The following is a 22,476-nucleotide window of genomic DNA, read 5'->3' as shown; positions in this document are numbered from 1 at the left end:
AATGACTAAATGATTGACTGGTAAATGATCACCAATAGGCTAAGACTTCATGTGGATACACATGTTTTCAGTTCAGAATATTCGCAAAGAGAAAAAGTTGAGAGAAGCGCTTAATAACAACTTATCTAAATATAAACAAATTCACTGTCCTTTTAACTAAATTAAATCAGAAACTCACGCCCAACCTGAATTAGCATTTACAGTATTTGCACTTTGCTAGTAAAAACAATAGACAGGGTAACACACCCAGATTGTAATCTAATCAACTCAATTTTAATGATAGGAGGGCACCCCGGTGTCACTCCTCTTTGATCTATCCACCATCCAACAAACAAAATAACAGAGTTTCCCTGTAACAATAAATCCATAGCACTTACAGTACAATAAAACATATGAACATTTATAGCTTATTATGAATTCTAAAACATGAACAAGTTTAATCTGTCTTCACATGAAGTTGTCCATGCTCTGGGCGGCAGGTAGCCTAGTGGTTAGAGCGTTGGGCCAGTAACCGAAAGGTTGCTGTATTGAATCCCTGAGCTGACAAGGTAAAAATCTGTTGTTCTGCCTCTGAGCCAGGTCGTTAACCCACTGTTCCCCGGGCGCCGAAGTCATAGATGTTGGTTAAAGGCAGCCTCCTGCACCTCTCTGATTCAAAGGGGTTGGGTTAAATGCGGAAGACACATTTCAGTTGAAGGCATACAGTTATACAACTGACTAGATATCTCCCCTTTCCCTCTGAGGGTTCTGTGGGAACATACCTCCTTGTAGAAAACCACAGATAAAGGTGTGTTTAATCCCACCCAAACAATGTCATAAATCATGATTGAGTCATCACGCTGGGCCTCAGTGACCTCATTGACTACCAGTTGCGAGTATCACCTTCTCTCATTTTTCCACTACAATCCATCCTCCGTTTTCTCCTATTACAGCCATTCAACTTTAACTGTTTTAAAGTCACTATTGACCTCATGGTGAAATCTCTGAGCAGTCTACTTCCTCTCCGGCAACTGAGTTAGGAAGGACTCCTGTATCTTTGTAGTGACTGGGTGAATTGATACACCATCCAAAGTGTGATTAATAACTTCACCATGGTCAAAGGGATATTTAGTGTCTGCCTTTTTTTTTACCCATCTATCAATAGGTGCCCTTCTTTGTGAGGCATTGGAAAACCTCCCTGGTCTTTGTGGTTGAATCTGTGTTTGAAATTCATAGCTTGACTGAGGGATCTTACAGATAATTGTATGTGTGGGGTACAGAGATGAGGTCGTCATTCAAAATCATGTTCACACAAAGTCCACACAACTTACTATGCGACTTGTGACACACGTATACTCCTGAACTTGTTTAGGCTAAATATTTATTAGGGGTTAAATATTTATTGACTCAAGACATTTCAGCTTTTCATTTTAAATTAATTTGTAAAAATGTCAAAAAAACATAATTCCACTTTGACGTTATGGGGTGTTATGTGTGACATATGATGACATAAAATGACATAAAATCACAATTGAATACATTTTAGCTAGTGAGTTCAGGGCAGCTGAATTGTGCGCAGCATAGGGTGGCGTACAATTGCCGCACAATTGGCCCAGCATCGTCCGGGTTCAGCATTGTAAATAAGAATTTGTTCTTAACTGACTTGTCTAGTTAAATAAAGGTTAAAAAAACCTGGAATGTTTCCAGTAGAACAAGTAGCACAGCTGAAACTTAACAGTTGCACAACATCATACAACGTACTGTCCCTGGGTACTTGAACACAAATCTTTACAGGTTGAGAGCTTCAAGTTACTTGGTGTTCACAAAAACCAACAAACTAACATGTTCCAAGCACACCAAGACAGTCGTGAAGAGGGCATGACAAAACCTAGTCCCCCTCAAGAGACTGAAAAGATTTGGCATGGGTCCTCAGATCGTCAAAAGTTTCTACAGCTGCACCATCAAGAGCATCCTGGTTGCATCACTGCCTGGTATGGCAACTGCTCAGCATCTGACAGTAAGGTGCTACAGAGGGTAGTGCGTACGGCCCAGCACATCACTGGGGCCAAGCTTTCTGCCATCCAGGACCTCTATACCAGGTGGTGTCAGAAGAAGGCCCTAAAAATGGTCAAAGACTCCAGCCACCCTAGTCATAGACTGTTCTCTCTGCTACCACATGGCAAGTGGTACCGGAGTGCCAAGTCTAGATCCAAGAGGCCTCTAAACAGCTTTTACCCCCAAGCCATAAGACTCCTGAATATCTAATCAAATGGCTACCCAGACTATTTGCATTGCCTCCCCTCTTTTACACCGCTGCTACTATCTGTTGTTATCGTCTATGCAAATTCACTTTAATAACTCTACCTACATGTACATATTACCTCAACTACCTCGACTAACCGGTGCCCCCGCACATTGACTCTGTACCGGTACCCCCCCTGTATATAGTCTCGCTATTGTTATTTTACTGCTGCTCTTTAATTACTTGTTACTTTTTATTTCTTATTCTTATTAGTATTTTTTTTAACTGCATTGTTGGTTAGGGGCTCATAAGTAAGCATTTCACTGTATGGTCTACACCTGTTGTATTCAGCATTTCACTGTGTGGTCTACACCTGTTGTATTCAGCATTTCACTGTATGGTCTACCCCTGTTGTATTCAGCATTTCACTGTATGGTCTACACCTGTTGTATTCAGCATTTCACTGTATGGTCTACACCTGTTGTATTCAGCATTTCACTGTATGGTCTACACCTGTTGTATTCAGCATGTCACTGTATGGTCTACACCTATTGTATTCAGCATTTCACTGTATGGTCTACACCTGTTTGTATTCGGCGCATTTGACTACTACAATTTGATTTGATTTGATACATGGTCCAGCATAGCCACAATACAAGAGCCAGTCAACAATTGCAAGGTATTTAGACCACAGTATTTAGGACCACATTGGAAATGAGTGTTTTAACCCTTTTTATATGTCATCCTCTGGGTTTCTTGTCCTCTTAAATACTGTTTTTAACTGTACAACTTGTGTAGAAAACCCTTACAGTGCTCTTGGACATTTTCTCTCAGCCCTTTCTAACTCACAAACTCTGGGAAACCTCTTCACTCTGCAGAGAGCGGAGGTACTGGGGAATGGGTTTTCCATTGTTTATAGACACTCATCCCCCAAGTTTCACACCCCTGCTTCTGGAAAACTCCATTGCTAGGGGCAACTCTCCCCTGACCTGTCAGCCAATCATTGGCCTAGCAAGAGGCAGGAGATCCTCCCACACAATCTCCAAACTCTTCAGTTACATTTTGGAGCCTGTGTTGAGCACAGCCTCTGTATACCCCTGGCTACACACCAACTAATCAGCTGTACTTTTCTTCCTGGACAATCCTCCACCTGGACCTCCTAACTGTGTTACTGTGTCACTATGGACTCATAACAGGTTAGGGTTCAGTTTGTATATATGAATTGTTCCGTATGTTATAAGCCCTTACAACTATGTAACTGTATGCTTATACATGCCTTATCCAGTCTTTATATGCAAGTAATTCATACATAGGTACTAGCCAAACTGAATATCCTGTTTATTTAGCCTCTTGGCATAGTTCTGGGCACAGTACATTTTCTAGGCCATGAAGAGTAGTCCTTCCATTGTTTGAAAGTGTAACCCAAGATGGCTACCGGGTGGTCACTGTTACGCATCCAGCATGGCCGATCGGTGATGTCATCACACCCGGTCACTTCCTCATACAGTCCTAACCTCTACGAAGATGGCTGTCTGTTTACTTATTAGCATTGTTAGCCCATAGCATGCTACCTCAAGCCGCTAACTTCTGATACCCTGTATAGTTTGTTATAACGGCCTATAGCCTGAGGCATACTAGCCTGTACCCTAGCCTAGTGTGCTAGCCTACATTTATTGCCTATGCTTACTATTTTATGCTATTTCCTAATGCTTTGGCCTTTTAGCACACACTGTTCTTACTGTATAGCTTACTGTGTTAAGCTACTACAAGGTACTGCTAATGTGTATATTGTATACTATTCTAGCTCACTGCTAATGTACATAGTGTGTTTATGTATATATTGTGTCCTATGTCATGCTCACTAGTCCAGTGCTATTAGCCACTACATGCTAATCCCTAGTCATTACATTGTGTACATTACAGCTATTATTGTTACATAGCAGTGCTATTACTCATAGCATATGTTACATGCTACATTGTTATTAGCCTGCCACCAAAACCGATGCCACGACGGACATCCCTTCACACTACCAGGTCAGTGCTGGAACTAATCCTGCCTCCACGTCTCCTGCCGCCAGTCCTTCCAACGAGCCGCACCCAGTTCCGTCTAATGTGCTTCAGTCAGCCAACCCAATGACATAAGTGCAGCCAGACCAGCAAGTGCCCGAGCCTGCTCCACAATGGCTGCCCAGGCCCAAGTCGTCCCAACAGCCAGCCAAGCACCATCCTGCACCCCAGCCGGTGCCACTACAAGCATCACCTGAACCAGACAAGCCTTTGCCAGTATTGCATTCTGCCCTGTGACCAACAGAGCTCCAGCGAGCCGAGATGTCACCAGACACTGGGCGAAAAGAGTCAACATCAGGGGATATCTTTATTTATATACAGTATCTGTCAAAAAGGTGGACACACCTACTCATTCCATGGTTTTTCTTTAGTTGTACTATTTTCTATGTTGTAGTGGTCCTGATGTGCACTGCCGTCCTAGAGGACCAGTCCGGCCCTATCCTGGACCCACTAGCCAACTCAGCTCCAGTCCTGACACAGGCCCAACACCATCGGCTGAAGAGCTGGGTCCAGAGCTGGGTCCACGGCCCTCATCGGCCCATAAAGACAGACTAATGCCGTCGCCCAACCTAGCTCCAGCCACGGGTCCGGTGCCTGTCCCTATCCTCGGCTCATCAGCTGACCCAGCATCAGTCCTGGGTCCACTGCCCGGACCTCTATGCCTATCCAGCCCCTGTAGGAGAGCCTCCACCTGAGAAGCGCTCTCTCCCCTTTCCAACCAGGGATGCCTGGCGAAATTCCGTGTGACGGCCTCCTCCAACAACCTGGACACCTACAGCGGCACAGGCACAGACCGCTCTGACTCCTGCTGCACAGACTTAAATCAAAGACACTATGGACAGACTTAAATCCAAGGCACCTCTTCCCCCACTGCCCACTCCACACATGCCACTGAAGGGGTGGTGACATAATGAGGCAGGATTTCCACAGTCTTGGTGCCTTACAAACGCCATTGGACTTTACGGGGCAACTACAGAGGACACACATCCACGAGTGTGAGAATTTGAGGTGAAAATATGCCTCATACATTTTGTGGCGGCTGTATAAAATCCTGTCTAAATCCCTCTCTCTGGCCCTGGTACGAGACAAGCTTTACGACTCTCCAGCCCCAGCAGAGGCTACCATCCACTGGTCATTCCCACTTCTGGACCTGGTCACTATTGCTAGGGTCTTTCTGGAACACTCCCAGTGACCTCTGATTGGGACACTTGACCGCCCATCACCACTTTTGGCCCTGCCCATCTGCATCTCCTCAGGGCATCTGTCCAGTAGACATGTGGATAAGATCTTGCTCAGTATCCAGCAAGCAGTGGTAAAGTGAGGAGATCTCTCATAAACCTCTGCCCTGCACTTCACACAGCTGGACCACTCACCAGTGGACCCTTCTCTCCTCCAGTAAATATAATTTATTGGTCAAGGTGTACTGTCTGATATGCTGTTATGTGTACTTTTAAAGATGCAGTCTGGGATCTTAAGCACAACAAATTCATAACATGCTGTACGAATTGGATTCGTAGCATTTAATATAAATTGCAAATTATATACAGTTGAAGTCGTAAGTTTACATACACCTTAGCCAAATACATTTAAACTCAGTTATTCGCAATTCCTGACATTTAATCCTTGTAAATCCTTGTTTTAAGTCCGTTAGGATCACCACTTTATTTTAAGAATGTGAAATGTAAGAATAATAGTAGAGAGAAGGATTTATTTAAGCTTTTATTTCTTTCATCACATTCCCAGTGGGTCAGAAGTTTACATACACTCAATTAGTATTTGGTAGCATTGCCTTTAAATTGTTTAACTTGGGTCAAACGTTTCGCGTAGCCTTCCACAAGCTTCCCACAATAAGTTGGGTGAATTTTGGCCCATTCGTCCTGACAGAGCTGGTGTAACTGAGTCAGGTTTGTAGACCTCCTTGCTCGCACATGCTTTTTCAGTTCTGCCCACACGTTTTCTTTTGGATTGAGGTCAGTGCTTTGTGATGGCTGATCCAATACCTTGACTTTGTTGTCCTTAAGCCATTTTGCCACAACTTTGGAAGTATGCTTGGGGTCATTGTCCATTTGGAAGACCCATTTGAGACTAAGCTTTAACTTCCTGACTGATGTCTTGGGATGTTGCTTCAATATATACAGTGGGGCAAAAAAGTATTTAGTCAGTCACCAATTGTGCAAGTTCTCCCACTTAAAATGATGAGAGAGGCCTGTAATTTTCATCATAGGTACACTTCAACTATGACAGACAAAATGAGACAAAAAATCGAGAAAATCACATTGTAGAATTTTTAATGCACCTCAGCATTCTTTGTCCTCCAAACACGACGAGTTGAGTTTTTACCAAAAAGTTATATTTTGGTTTCATCTGACCATATGACATTCTCCCAATCTTCTTCTGGATCATCCAAATGCTCTCTGGCAAACTTCCGATGGGCCTGGACATGTACTGGTTTAAACAGGGGGACACGTCTGGCACTGCAGGATTTGAGTCCCTGGCGGCGTAGTGTGTTACTGATGGTAGGCTTTGTTACTTTGGTCCCAGCTCTCTGCAGGTCATTCACTAGGTCCCCCCGTGTGGTTCTGGGATTTTTGCTCACCGTTCTTGTGATCATTTTGACCCCACGGGTGAGATCTTGCGTGGAGCCCCAGATCGAGGGAGATTATCAGTGGTCTTATATGTCTTCCATTTCCTAATAATTGCTCCCACAGTTGATTTCTTCAAACCAAGCTGCTTACCTATTGCAGATTCAGTCTTCCCAGCTAATCTTGCTTGTTTGTAGGTGACCAAATACTTATTTTCCACCATAATTTGCAAATAAATAAATTAAAAGTCCTACAATGTGATTTTCTGGATTTTCTTTTCTCATTTTGACTGTCATAGTTGAAGTGTACCTATGATGAAAATTACAGGCCTTTCTCATCTTTTTAAGTGGGAGAACTTGCACAATTGGTGGCTGACTAAATACTTTTTTGCCCCACTGTACACATAATTTCCCACCTCATGATGCCATCTATTTTGTGAAGTGCACCAGTCTTTCCGGCAGCAATGCACCCCCACATGATGTTGCCACCCCCATGCTTCACGGTTGGGATGGTGTTCTTCCGCTTGCAAGCATCCCCCTGTTTCCTCCTAACATAACGATGGTCATTATGACCAAACAGTTCTGTTTTTGTTTCATTAGACCAGAGGACATTTCTCCAAAAAGTATGATCTTTGTCCCCATGTGCAGTTGCAAACCATAGTTTGGCTTTTTTATGGCGGTTTTGGAGCAGTGTCTTCTTCCTTGCTGAGCGGCCTTTCAGGTTATGTCAATATAGGACTCGTTTTACTGTGGATATAGATACTTTTGTACCTGTTTTTTACAGCATCTTCACAAGGTCCTTTGCTGTTGCTCTGGGATTGATTTGCATTTTTCGCACCAAAGTACATTCATCTCCAGGAGACAGAACACATCTCCTTCCTGAGCGGTATGACAGTTGCGTGATCCCATGGTGTTTATACTTGCGTACTATTGTTTGTACAGATTAATGTGGTACCTTAAGGCGTTTGGAAATTGCTCCCGAGAATGAACCAGACTTGATTTTCCCAAGATGTTACGCAAAGAGGCACTGAGTTTAAAGGTAGGCCTTGAAATACATACGCAGGTACACCACCAATTGACTCAAATTATGTCAATTAGCCTATCAGAAGCTTCTAAAGCCATGACATCATTTTCTGGACTTTTCCAAGCTGTTTAAAGGCACAGTCAACTTAGTGTATGTAAACTTCTGATCCACTGGAATTGTGATACAGTGAATTATAAGTGAAATAATCTGTCTGTAAACAATCGTTGGAAAAAGTACTTGTGTCATGCACAAAGTAGACAAAGTAGACCTAACCGACTTGCCAAAACTATAGTTTGTTAACAAGAAATTTGAGGAGTGGTTGAAAAACCAGTTTTTATGACTCCAACCTAAGTGTATGTAAACTTCTGACTTCAACTGTATTTTTGACATAATACACAAAAAACAAGGACCCGTTTTGACTTGTTAGAAGTGAGCATCACTTTAAGTGTTCAGGCCAGCAGTAGAGACTTTCCCTATTAGTCACTATATGCCTTAAGATGGCTGTCATTTTGTTGATGCACAACCCAAGATGGCTGCCCCGATGGTCATATTGTAGAGCAGGGGTCTTCAACCTTTTCTTGCCCTTGGACCTCTGGCCAGGCAATCCGGCGACTGAGGGACCCCATCATATGTTTACAAAACATGTTTTGGATCTGGTGAATGCAACACACTTTTACAGCTTATTGTGAAATAGACACAAATTAGGCACACAGGCACACAAAAAGTCCACTATTTGTGTGTATTACACAATTTTCAACCCCAAGGCATTTTGTGTGTATTTCACAATTTTCTTTCTTCATAACGCATAGTCTAGCTTGGTGGCTAACATTAGCTAGGCTAAGGGTTAAGGTTAGTGGTTAGGTTTAGGGGTTAAGGTTAGAGTTAGTTAACATGCTAGCTAAGTAGATAAAGGGTTAGGTTTAGGAGTTAGGTTAAAGGGTTAGGGTCAGGGAAAGGGTTAGCTGACATGCTAAGTAGTTGCAAAGTAGCTCAAAAGTAGTAAAGAGTTGCAAGGCAGCTAATTAGTGAAAAAGTTATCCATAATGAGTTTCACACAACCTTTGGGTTGCTAGACGTTCACATCCACCCACCCATCCTCCCTGACCAACCTCCCACTTATTGTTTATGTATTAAGTAACGTACTGTCTTTATCTGTGATTGAAATGCACTGTATACAAAATTGTGTACTGCACAAGAAAAAATGTACTATTTCGTGTGCATGTCACAAATTTCCAATAAGCAATTTGTGTCTATTCCACAATAATCTGTGATACTGATTTGGTGAATGATAATGGCAATGACAAATAATCAACATTATAAAATGAATAGATTTGGTAGATAGATGTTCATTCTAATGACCTCCCCACAATATACACTGAACAAAAATATAAACGCAACATGTAAAGTGTTTCATGAACAGAAATTAAACATCCCTGATTTTTTTTGTTGAAACTCACAAAATTATTATTTCTGTTATTTCTGGACTAATTTGTTTACCTCTCTGTTAGTGAGAATTTCTCATTTTCCAAGATAATCCATCCACTTGACAGGTGTGGCATATCAACAAGCTGATTGAACAGGTGCACCTTGTGCTGGGACAGTAAAAGGCCACTCTAAAATGTGCAGGTTTGACTCACAACACAATACCATCGATGTCTGAAGTTTCAGGGAGTGTGCAATTGGTATGCTGACTGCTGTAATGTCCACCTGAGTTGTAGCCAGAGAATTGAATGTTTGTTTCTCTACCATAAGCTGCCTCCAAAGTCGTTTTAGAGAATTTGGCAGTACGTCCAACTTCTTCATCGGTGGGTTGTACATACCCACAGCTGATGACACTGTGGGTTTGTACAACAGAATAATTTCTGCACAAACTGTCAGAAACCGTCTCAGCGAGAATAAAGTTTGGCGTCGTAATGGCTTCAGTGGGTAAATGCTCACTTTCGATGGCCACCGCCACGCTGGAGAAGTGTGCTCTTCACATATGTATCCCGGTTTCAACTGTACCGGGCAGATGGCAGACAGCGTGTATGGCATTGTGTGGGCGAGCGGTTTGCTGATGTCAACATTGTGAACATGGTGGTGGTGGGATTATGATATGGGCAGGCATAATTTACAGACAGCGAACAAAATTACATTTATCTATGGTTGAATGCACAGAGATACCGTGATGAGATCCTCAGGCCCACTGTCGTGCCATTCATCCGCTGGCCATGTTTCAGCATGATAATGCATGGCCTGATGTCGCAAGGACCTGTACACAATTCCTGGAAGCTGAAAAAAATGCAGATCCTCGTTTGAATACCCCTGTTCGAGAGGCCTACTGTTCACACATGAACGTAGTCACCTAGCATGCTAAAGCTATGCCCAGCCGCTAATTGTATACTGCATATTTAACTGTGCTCTGTAGCCTAGCGTGCCAGCTGCTGTTGTACATATTACTGTGTGCTATGTTTGCCATATTTGCTAATGTTAGAATGTCAGTTGTGCTCCTACATGCTGTGCAGTGTATAACACCCGCCAGCCCATGGACTAGCTAGCGTGCTAGCTCATTGCTTTGTATAAATTGTTCCCTTTGGGTGCTATGCTCGTTTATTAGCCTATGATACAAGTTGCTGTATGATGCCTTGATGTAACATTGCCTATTGCCATAGCACATTGTGACTGCATAGTTATCTGGTATGCTATTGCTATCATGTACATTCTCTATTGTCATTATACAGTCACTAGCCTGTTATTACCACAATTCTACATTCTCTGTATTTCTCTCTCTTGTAGAAACCACGACCACTAATTCCCTCCTCTGTAAAGTTGTGCATGTGTGCCTTCCTTGGGTGTGGAGTAAAGTGTGAATTGTATCCTTGTCTCCTGCTAGTCATTATCAGTCATTTTATCGGGACTCTGGGACAGTTGTACCTATACTAACCTATTTCGGAGCCCACCGACCAACAGGTGGCTCCCTTCTTTTTTTGGCCTTCAGAAAAGCCATATACACTGATAGTACAAAACATTAGCAACACCTTCCTAATATTGAGTTGCACCCCCTTTTGCCCTCAGAACAGCGCATGTGCACGTGAATTTGTACACAGGTCCACACTCACACAAAGACATGCATGCAGATACCAATACAGGTATGAATACATATGCAGATGCACACCAGCAAAGACAGACACACACACACAAGCACACACACACAAGCACAAGCACACAGACACATACTTAAGCAAGGTGAGTATCAGAGTTTGAAGATCTCATCTACATTGAACCAAAGCTGTACATTTGTATAGCTGAATGACACTTTTTCCATTTATTTTACCCTAAATAAAATGTATCAATCAATCAATGTTTTATTCAATGTTCTTGATATTCAGTATGTGATACACTGTATGTATTCATGAATTGCTCTCTTCTTTTTTTGGCCCTAAGACACACTAGCTTGTCCACTGAGTGTACAACATATTAGGAATAACTTCCTAATATTGAGTTGCACCCCCTTTTGCTTTCAGAACAGCCTCAATTTGCCAGGGTATGGACTCTACAAGGTGTCGAAGTCGTTCCACAGTGATGCTTGCCCATGTTGACTCCAATGCTTCCTATAGTTGTGTCAAGTTGCCTGGATGTCCTTTGAGTGGTGTACCATTCACTATACACATTTTAGTTATTCATTATGTATTAATGATTCATAAAACCATTCATAAGATGTTTAATATAAACATTTAAATAAATCCTTCAAAAAAACATCCAACCACTGCTCTAGACCAACTAAGAGTTGCATTCTAAGTGTGTATCTAACTGTCCTCTCCGGTGTGGTGTGTTAAGGGCTGACAGCGGCAGCGGCGGCAGCTGCCAACGCGGCCATTGCCGAAGCCATGAAGGTGAAGAAGATCAAGCTGGAGGTTATGAGCGGCTACCACGGCAACGCCAACCAGCATGGGGCAGACGGTGAGAACGGAGACGTCAGCTCCAGTGTGGGTGAGTCAGTCATTGTGCCCTTCACACACACACACACACACACACGCAAGCGTACAGGTGCATACTGGTCTTCACACTCACACAAAGACATGCATGCAGATAGCAATGCAGGTATGAATACATATGCAGACGCACACAACGGTACAGACACATAAATAAGCAAGGCGAGTATCAGAGTTTGCAGATCTCATCTACATACAGCTTGTGTTGAACCAAAGCTGTACATTTGTATAGCTGAATTCCACTACAAGCCACTACAAGCTTGTATCCAGGATGTATCACAACCGGCCATGATTGGGAGTCCCATAGGGCGGCGCACAATTGGCCCAGCATCGTCCGGTTTTGGCCAGTGTAGGCCATCATTGTAAATAAGAATTTGCTCTTAACTGACTTGCCTAGTTAAAGGTTAAATAAAAAATAAAACATAGAATTAATAACAGCTCAAAGATACTCTCAAGCTAAGGTACTGGATTCCAAACATACCTATTCTTGCCAGTGTGGAGCAGAGTGTAGACAGTTCAGAGAATACAGGTTCAGTTGAAACATCTACAAAATATCCTTATATGTTCACTGCAGTTCTAACTTGGCTAGTATATTAAGTTGGATGTCTATAAAACAATTGTATCATTATTTGCATTTGTCCACGTCTTTGTAATGCAATGGTACATTCTATCTGTAAAGTATTTTTCTATACTGCGCTGTAAAATCCCCCGCCTTCGTATCCAATCTAAAAACAACACAGACATTGTTAATACAAAGTTTAATCCATGAACACTGTCCCAAAGCTATTAGCCATAAACTCAGTCTCTAATTTATTTTATTTAATCACAGCAAGAGCATTGCTTTTTCAATATGTGCCATTTCAATTAATTATTAGCCCACAAATGCAGACGGATTTTGCTCATATCGCCACCGAGCCACTTAGCGTATTGTGGAAAATGATAATATAGTGTTGAATTATTATGAGCCCATTACAAATTATAGGCTCCATGTAATCCCTAAAGCTTTGATACACTAAATAGTGTTTTCGATTCACTTACTCTTATTAAGTGTCTCGACAGAAGTACTTGACGCTGTATATTTGGGTAAAAACAGGATGCTGTCACTAAGCAGATTGAACAAAGCACAATTCATGAGCTCTGAGGTCATCAATCCCCAAAAAATGAAAACGGGTCTACGACCAATGAGAAAACGAGGCTACGAGGTCACCGAAATCAAGATAAATGGGAATAAGAACAGCAAGGCTACGGCAATGGAGCTAATAAGAAACTGTTTTATCTTTTTACAATTTAAATTGTAACCTTGAGCACACGGCCAGCCAGCCAGCAACACATAAGAAAGCACTCCCTGAAGAATCATAATTCTGTTGAAGGGAGCAGCGGTGTGTGAGTGCCATTGCGTGTGTGTGTGTGTGTTAGAGTGTGTTTGTCTGTGTGTGTGTGTGTGTGTGTGTGTGTGTGTGTGTGCGCGTGCGTCTGTATGCATATCTGTGTTTATTTCTCTTGATAGGCGTGTGTGTGTGTGTGCGCGTGCATGTGTGTGGATGGGTGTGTGTTTGTGTGCGCGGGTGCGTCGGTCACGACATTAGCTCTCTGAATGAAATATATGGCGGGGACGCCTCTCAGCCCCATCCACAATCAATTGGATTATTTTCCTTTAATATTTACTTGCAGCGATGAGTTGCTCGTGTGCATGGTGATGAACAGTCTGCCACTGGTGTTTGAAGGTGACCTGTCACTGCGTATGGACAAATCTCTCTCGCAGAAATGTAGAAAATAAATCATTAGGGGCTAGGCAGGCAGACAGAGGCCCCATCTCTCTTTCTCTCTCCCCCTTCTCTCTTTCTATCTCGCCTGTCTCAAATTCTCTCTCCTTCTCTCCCCTCTCACTCACTCTCCCTGGATTTAAATTGGCCTCAGATTTATGATTTGAATGAAAGCTTCGTTTGGTCAAAGGAATGGCTTGCTGAGACAAATTATGTTTGGTACTGAAGCCATCCTTATATTGATTACTGGGTGTCGCAGCAATCTCTTGTTTATATCAGCCACTCTCATGTGACAGGGGTGGCCAGCAGAAGTCATCTAGATAATCCACAGGAGATACAGTATAGTCTCTTCAGATGGAAGAAAGGAACAGAGATAGAAAGGAACATTTACTGGGTAAAAGTATGTGTCATTATTTAGTTTTAGCGAATCACACAACTGCGAGGAGTGGCTCCTTAAAAAGAGGTGCACAAGACATGTAAGGCACACGCACGGGGGAGGGTTATAGGGAAGATGTGGGAGATGATTGGTTGGTGCCAATGCCTATGCGCCGGGAGTTTCTCCCGGTCTTTCTGTATTGGCTAAAGAAGGCCACACCAGACTCTTTCTCTTTTGGGAAGAAGTGTCTGGGAACAAAATTAGTATAGTATAGTCTTATCAGATGGACAATGTAAAGAGAGCAACATTTAAGCAATGTTTAAAAAGGGAAAGCCAACACTTCTTCCACATTTAAAATAGAAAAAGCAACGTTATGTCAATGTTTCAATTGCTAGTTGCACCTAAAGGTTCGTTAAAATAGACCAGGGAGGGTCAGCTATTGTAAAGTTTAATTTCTTCTCAATTACTTATCTGGTTAAATGAAATGGCCATAGTTGCAAAGGGATCTCTTTCATTGCTAGGGAACATTTATTGCGTTAAAACAAAAACAAAAACAGATCCTTTGACACATACCATGAAGAGCATAAATGTTTTGCTCATGTTTGCAATATAATCTGCTTCACTCTCAGCACTCAGGGCCTTGCTTAGGATATTGCTTAGGCTAATGCCTATACTTCCCTGCAGTACTTAGTCCCATGTCTAGCTTGGATTCCTGCATGCCTAATATGTCCTGGTCTATAGTCCATTATGCCTGTGGAATCCAGGCCTCTAAATCACTTGACAGATATAGCTGTATGACTGTGCAAGAGGGGAACTTGATTTGGCCACTGCCTTGTTGGGCTCTGTTGGTCTGGACTCAATGCAGGGCAGTTCTGATGAGGAAGTGAATAAATGCTCTGTTTTAAAGAGAAAGAGAGAGAGAGTGTGAATACAAAATAAAATAGTAATTCAGAAAGGTTGAAGGTGAGGATGATAGTGTAAGAATTGTATAATACTACTACTACTTGTTCTAGATAAAGGAAGAGACAGAGGCAGAGACAGAGAGGTAAATGCAGGCATAGACAGAGGTATAGAAACAAGGCAGACACAAAAGCAGAGACAGAGAAATTAAAGACAAATACAGAGGTAATGTTAGAGGCAGGGACAGAAATAAAGGCAGGGACAAAGGCAGAGACAGATGCAGAAACAGAGAAAGGGACAGAGGCAGAGAAAGACAGAGGTAGAGACTGTGAAGGACACCCTATTCTGCTGGTGGAGTTGGATTGCTGTGTGTCTGCCGCCATTGTGTTGGTGTCAATGGAACACGCTAATGTTTCTCTCCCACATATGAAATATTAATCACATTGTTTCCCCTATATTGATATTCGTTGTCGCCACTAATTTTCAGGGTTGTTAAAATATTTTCAGTGTACACTTAAATGACTAAAGCCAGATATAAAGTATGTACTGGAGCTATTGGAGCTATGTATTGTTTAATAAGATCATCTTTGAACACTAACAATCACCAAACTAAAAACTAGATTGTCAAGGAGTATCTAAAATTCATAAAAATGTCATGGCATGAGCCATGGCAAAATGTGTAGAATTGCAGGAAACTAGCTTTAAAACTGTAAAATGTTCTCTCCACCCAATGTCGAAATGTGTAGAATTGGAGGAAATTACATTGCAACATTTTGTCTCTGTGGCTAAGAGAAGGGCCGTTAAAATGTTGAGTTCGAGACGGCACCATTGGCCTTGTCCACTCTGTCTCCAACCCACAATAACCTTGCCAAAGCTGCTGAAAAAAAAGCTTAGGGGAAACACTGAATCACAAATAGACCTTCCTGTTTGCATCAACGTTATTATTTATCAGGAAAAACATGCAGCTAGCTCAACTCAACCCAGCCAAGTGACCACACATCCTGTCAAAGGGGAGGAAGGGAGGTAGGAGAGTGTGTGTGTGTGTGTGAGAGAGAACTTGTTCTCTGACTAGACAAAACGTTTGTCTCTCGCTCTCTTTGATTCTCCCTGACAGTCTTGTGAAGGAGGTGGTGTGTGTGTTTGTGTGTGTGTGTGTGTGTGTGTGTGTGTGTGTGTGTGTGTGTGTGTGTGTGTGTGTGAGTGAGCATCCATGTTGCTTTCAAAGGGGGCTCAGAGGCCCTCACAATGTGTACAATGTGGATTGTTCCTGTGGCTGTCAGGAAATGCCACAATTACAGATCACAAAACCAGGTTAGAGCGCATGTGGCACTAGGCCTTGCAGTGTGATAAACAGCCAGCCAGCCATTCAATCCCAATGCCCTGACCCCAACCACAACCTTCATTACCGGGACAGAAAACATTGTCAGCTGCTGCCCACTACCAAAAACCTGCCAATTTTTTTTTCAGGAGTGAGAAAAGAAAATAAGTGTTTAAGACCATGAGCCAGTAGAACAGAGAAGAGAAGAAAACACCCCTCTCTTTACTGTTTTCTCTTTTCAAGCCCCCCCCCCCCCCCCCCCCCTTCTCTGGGAACCGTAATTAGTAAGATCGTATCATGTATCGCTGTTTATGCTCTCTATGTTGTAGAGCTCCACCTCTTTCTCTTCATCTCTAGCCCCCATTCTCTGGCCATGCACCTGACTCCACCTCACCGCGGTGACAGTAATGGACCTTACATTTGGTCTGTAATTAGGTGTGGGAATTCCATCCGTCATCAACCAGACAATGCTGTCATGTACATCTTAAAGGGATACCACGAGATTTCAAAATTAGGTTGTTTATCTACTTAGTCAGACGAACTCATGGAAAACATTTGAATGTCTCGGCGTGCAGTTTGGAGATGATTGAAGTTAGCATATTGTTAGTTTAGCCCAATTGCTGGAAGTCTCCCGGTACAGTAGCCAGCTCCTCACATAAGCAGGACAATAGACCTTCTAAATACTCCAAAACTAGGCGGTTGGTCATTTATAGTATTACAAAGCTATACATAGTAATCTATATTTTGTGAATGTATCTAATAATAATAAGAAACTATCCACTATCCACTTCTTCATTCTTATATATATGTGTGTGTGTGTATGTGTGTGTGTGTGTGTGTGTGTGTGTGTGTGTGTGTGTGTGTGTGTGTGTGTGTTGCCGAGCTGGCTGGGGCCCCTGAGAGGGCTCCGTGAGGAGAAGACCACAGCTGTACACAGCGAGCAACTAATTGGCCCTTATCTGGCTGTCCCATTCATCTTCATTTTTTACCAATTACTGAGCATTATCTGTGTTCTCAGTTGGCTATGGGACTTAATCCTTTTTGGTTAAGCTGCTTGTGGCAGCTTGCAAAATTTAAAATGGGGAAGGAGAGAGGGAGGAGGGAGAAGGGAGAAGGGGAGCAGAAGTCACAGCGATAAACAAACTCGGGAAACTTCCCATCACCCCCCCCCCCCCCCCCCCGGAGGAAGGAATCAATAAACAATGACATCACGTGAAGAGAAGAACAAAGAGAGGGATAAAAGAGAGAGAAAGACACAGATAAAGAGAGAGAGAGATGGAGGAAAGGACAGGGGGAGAGAATCAGTTATCGGCATTATAACTCAGGTCCTTGTTTGCAAACGCAGCGGCCTCATTGATTAAGCTTGCTCCGGTTGCTCTTGCCATTATTGACTTGTTAAAACCATATTTTCTCCTCATCAGTGGGTTTCATGTTTGCGGTCGTCAGCAGACAGATAACAATTCTTTTAAAAGGTCTTCATCAATTATTCAGGGTGTATTCATTTTGGCAAGCTCCAAATGCCCCATGTTAAGTTTTGGTGTGTGTGTGTGTTTTTTCCCCCATAGCAGCAGAGAACTGAACCAGGACACATTGTTCCTCCAGACGGTACATCAACACAGTTAGCCCTTATTATCTGAGATCAATGTTTAACTAGGTTTCTCTATATATGGGGTAAACACTAAGATGCCATATGGCATTGATTGTATTGCAAACTGGGTTAGAATATATGTTAATTGTTGTATTCTGTAGAATGTCTTTCTTTTTATGTCTGTGACTGTGTCTGTATGTTATGGTTTAGTAGAGGAACAACAATTAAACCATTGTTATTACAATAAATACATTACAGGATGTAGAAATTACTATGCATTAAATCACACGTAATAATCCTGGAAAATAATCCTAGATATGATATCAAAAGCAAACCTGGATAAATAAATGTAGACTAATAAATACTGTAAATAAAATAAGTCCATCTTCATGCAGTGTGCAGTGCCTCCTACTCTTTGAAAGGGATATTTTTTGGTCACAAGCTCTGCACCAGCTGTCAAACAAGCTTCACTGCTGCAATTTAATTAGTCAGTTGATGTCCTTTCTAATAATAAAGCTCTCAGGGTGGAAGGACACATCTAGCCACTAGCTAGTGCCTGGCTTTGTTAGCCATGTTAGCCTCCTTAGCACTGGTGGCCTAGGATGTTAGCTTGGTTAATACTTGTAAAATGACTTTCTTAATTGTGCCTGAGGAGATAAATAAAGTTTTATCAAACTGAATTTAATTAGCACTGGTGGTCTAGGATGTTAGCCTGATTAGCACTGGTTGCCTAGGATGTTAGCCTGGTTAGCATTGGGTAGCCTTAGGACTCTAGCTTGGTTAGTGCTGGTGGCCTAGGTCTAGGACATTAACTTAGCACTGAACTGGTGGCCTAGGGCATTGACTGTCTGACTGCCTGCCCTCCTTCAGACAGACAGACAGACTATATAGACTGAACAAAACTGTACAGAGGACTTCTCTCTCTCTCTCTCTCTCTCTCTCTCTCTCTCTCTCTCTCTCTCCCTCTCCCTTTCTTCTCTCTCCCTCTCTTCCTCCTGGACTTTGGTCCTCCCAACCTCTCTACTAGTGACTCAGGCCCAGGGGAGTCAGGTGACAGATAAAGCAGAGAGCGTCACACACATTTGTTATTTCAAAAGATAAACTCGATAATCTTAAATGTATGTTAATGAAGTAAAATGTCCTTGTTCTAATTTCGCTTGCATTCGGCTGTTAAGCATCCGCTTTAAAATTTGAATATGCATTATGGGGGAATTGTGTGGAGGCACACAAATGCAGATATTGATTAGAATATCAAGGAGAATTGATTAAACATTATTCCTGTAATGATCAATATCAAGTTCTATTATCTTTGAGTGGCAGTGGTGGTGTGGCGGTCTTATTAGAGCTGTGAGAGAGAGATCAAGAGGGAGAGAGAGAGACAAAAGAAGAGAGAAAGGGAGAGGTAGAGAGGATCATCACAGAATTAGAGGGAGAGAGGAAGACAGAGTAAAAAAGTGTGGCACGCTACACAAACCACATGTCATGCAAATATTTGTACAACTGTCTCTTGCGGTTACCTCACCACGACAGGGGCACGGTTAAATAAAAACAACTGACCAGTCGACTTGTCAGCCCTCATCAACATTAGGGCTTCCTTCTTCATTAATTGGAGTGATTAATATGAAGGGCTTTGATGCAGCGGGTGATGCATGCGTCGGGGCTGTCCCCTTTGTAGCATCCACTGTCAGGTTGCATTTAGCAGGGATAGGGGCTGACCTTTAGGGAGTGAAGAGATCAAGACAATTTGAAAAGACAGTGTCACTTGGGTTCAATGTGATACTGTGTAATAGATGACATTCCAACCTTTCACTGATGACGGGCTTTCGCAGGTTTTTTGAGTGATGTGAAATAAAGTGGTTATAAGGGCACACGGCGAGACCCAGATACAGACACAGGAGGCAGATGGTTAGAGTCCAAGATGTTTATTAACAATCCAAAAGGGGTATGCAAGAGAATGGTCATGGACAGGCAAAAGGTCAAAACCAGTTCAGTTCCAGAGGTACAGAATAGCAGGCAGGCTCGAGGTCAGGGCAGGCAGAATGGTCAGGCAGGTGGGAATGGAGTCCAGAAAAACAGGCAAAGGTCAAAACAGGAGGACTAGTAAAACAGAATAGAAAAGCAGGAGCACGGGGAAAACACGCTGGTTGACTTGAACATACAAGACGAACTGTCACAGAGACACAAGAAACACAGGGATGAATACACCAGGGAAAATAAGCGACACCTGGAAGGGATGGAGACAATCACAAGGACAGGTGAAACAGATCAGGGCGTGAAAGTGGTATTGAAATATGCATGCATTTGGCTGTGAACGCGTTTGAATGTTAATGATGTTGATAGAGTCATTTCACAACAAACACAAACAAAGATGGAGGAGACTAAGTACTTGTGTCGTGTAAAAATAGTATATACAGTACCAGTCAAAAGTTTGGACACACCTAGTCATTCCAGGGTTTTTCTATATTTTGTCATGACTTTCCCTCCTGGGTGAGGATCAAAGAAAGCCACTCCCCCCCCCCCCCTCTCTCCCACCAGAGAGGAAGGGGGGAGTGGGGCCGATTCTATGACTTTAACGACCGGTCGTAAACTTTCTCTCTCTGGATCTGCAGTATGGAGAAGTCAAAAATAATTTGTGTAGAGAGAGAATCTGACACCAAAACTCCAACATCCAAAAGTGGATAATGAAACAATATTTCCAACATAAAGAATGTGGAAAATGGTTGGTGGGGATCAAAATAATAAATCCTGTCAAAAGTGTATTGTTTTGTGATATCATTAAGGACGGTATAACTAAATAACTGTAACTCTACGAATGTATACAGTGCCTTGCGAAAGTATTCGGCCCCCTTGAACTGTGCGACCTTTTGCCACATTTCAGGCTTCAAACATAAAGATATAAAACTGTATTTTTTTGTGAAGAATCAACAACAAGTGGGACACAATCATGAAGTGGAACGACATTTATTGGATATTTCAAACTTTTTTAACAAATCAAAAACTGAAAAATTGGGCGTGCAAAATTATTCAGCCCCCTTAAGTTAATACTTTGTAGCGCCACCTTTTGCTGCGATTACAGCTGTAAGTCGCTTGGGGTATGTCTCTATCAGAATTTTTTTCCCATTCCTCCTTTCAAAACAGCTCGAGCTCAGTGAGGTTGGATGGAGAGCATTTGTGAACAGCAGTTTTCAGTTCTTTCCACAGATTCTCGATTGGATTCAGGTCTGGACTTTGACTTGGCCATTCTAACACCTGGATATGTTTATTTTTGAACCATTCCATTGTAGATTTTGCTTTATGTTTTGGATCATTGTCTTGTTGGAAGACAAATCTCCGTCCCAGTCTCAGGTCTTTTGCAGACTCCATCAGGTTTTCTTCCAGAATGGTCCTGTATTTGGCTCCATCCATCTTCCCATCAATTTTAACCATCTTCCCTGTCCCTGCTGAAGAAAAGCAGGCCCAAACCATGATGCTGCCACCACCATGTTTGACAGTGGGGATGGTGTGTTCAGCTGTGTTGCTTTTACGCCAAACATAACGTTTTGCATTGTTGCCAAAAAGTTCAATTTTGGTTTCATGTGACCAGAGCACCTTCTTCCACATGTTTGGTGTGTCTCCCAGGTGGCTTGTGGCAAACTTTAAACAACACTTTTTATGGATATCTTTAAGAAATGGCTTTCTTCTTGCCACTCTTCCATAAAGGCCAGATTTGTGCAATATACGACTGATTGTTGTCCTATGGACAGAGTCTCCCACCTCAGCTGTAGATCTCTGCAGTTCATCCAGAGTGATCATGGGCCTCTTGGCTGCATCTCTGATCAGTCTTCTCCTTGTATGAGCTGAAAGTTTAGAGGGACGGCCAGGTCTTGGTAGATTTGCAGTGGTCTGATACTCCTTCCATTTCAATATTATTGCTTGCACAGTGCTCCTTGGGATGTTTTAAGCTTGGGAAATCTTTTTGTATCCAAATCTGGCTTTAAACTTCTTCACAACAGTATCTCGGACCTGCCTGGTGTGTTCCTTGTTCTTCATGATGCTCTCTGCGCTTTTAACGGACCTCTGAGACTATCACAGTGCAGGTGCATTTATACGGAGACTTGATTACACACAGGTGGATTGTATTTATCATCATTAGTCATTTAGGTCAACATTGGATCATTCAGAGATCCTCACTGAACTTCTGGAGAGAGTTTGCTGCACTGAAAGTAAAGGGGCTGAATAATTTTGCACGCCCAATTTTTCAGTTTTTGATTTGTTAAAAAAGTTGTTAAATGTTGTTCCACTTCATGATTGTGTCCCACTTGTTGTTGATTCTTCACAAAAAAATACAGTTTTATATCTTTATGTTGGAAGCCTGAAATGTGGCAAAAGGTCACAAAGCTCAAGGGGGCCAAATACTTTTGCAAGGCACTGTATTCAACTGTATGTATGATAGTTGAATTCCTTTGTCTCTCTTCTTTCGCTCTTTCTTTCCCCACCCCTTTGATTGTGTAACAAGCCGTCATATCGAGTTAGTCCACTAGGGACTTTTCATTGCATTATGTTAGTAATCAATTAAATATATACCATGTGTGTGTCACGGCCGTCCTCCTCTTCATCTGAAAAGGAGAGGCGAGATGGATCTGAGGACCAATACGCGGCGTGGTAAGTGTCCATGGTCAATCTTTAAT

At 42.4% G+C, this 22,476-nt stretch overlaps 1 protein-coding gene across 4 annotated transcripts in view; it reads left to right on the top strand.

The window, feature by feature from the left end:
- The window catches only part of LOC139395675 (dachshund homolog 1-like), a 263,172-nt gene that overhangs the window by 169,523 nt on the left and 71,173 nt on the right, over positions 1–22,476 (top strand). For all 4 annotated transcript variants that reach the window (XM_071143028.1, XM_071143019.1, XM_071143011.1 and 1 more), the window contains exon 3: positions 11,710–11,862. In XM_071143028.1, coding sequence (XP_070999129.1) covers positions 11,710–11,862 — 153 coding nt within the window. The remainder of the gene's footprint in view (positions 1–11,709; positions 11,863–22,476) is intronic.

This window comes from Oncorhynchus clarkii, chromosome 3 (assembly GCF_045791955.1).
Source record: "Oncorhynchus clarkii lewisi isolate Uvic-CL-2024 chromosome 3, UVic_Ocla_1.0, whole genome shotgun sequence".
NCBI classification, from domain to species: Eukaryota; Metazoa; Chordata; class Actinopteri; order Salmoniformes; family Salmonidae; genus Oncorhynchus; species Oncorhynchus clarkii.
Note: the sequence above shows the minus strand (reverse complement) of the source record. Positions and strands in the feature narration are given on the sequence as shown.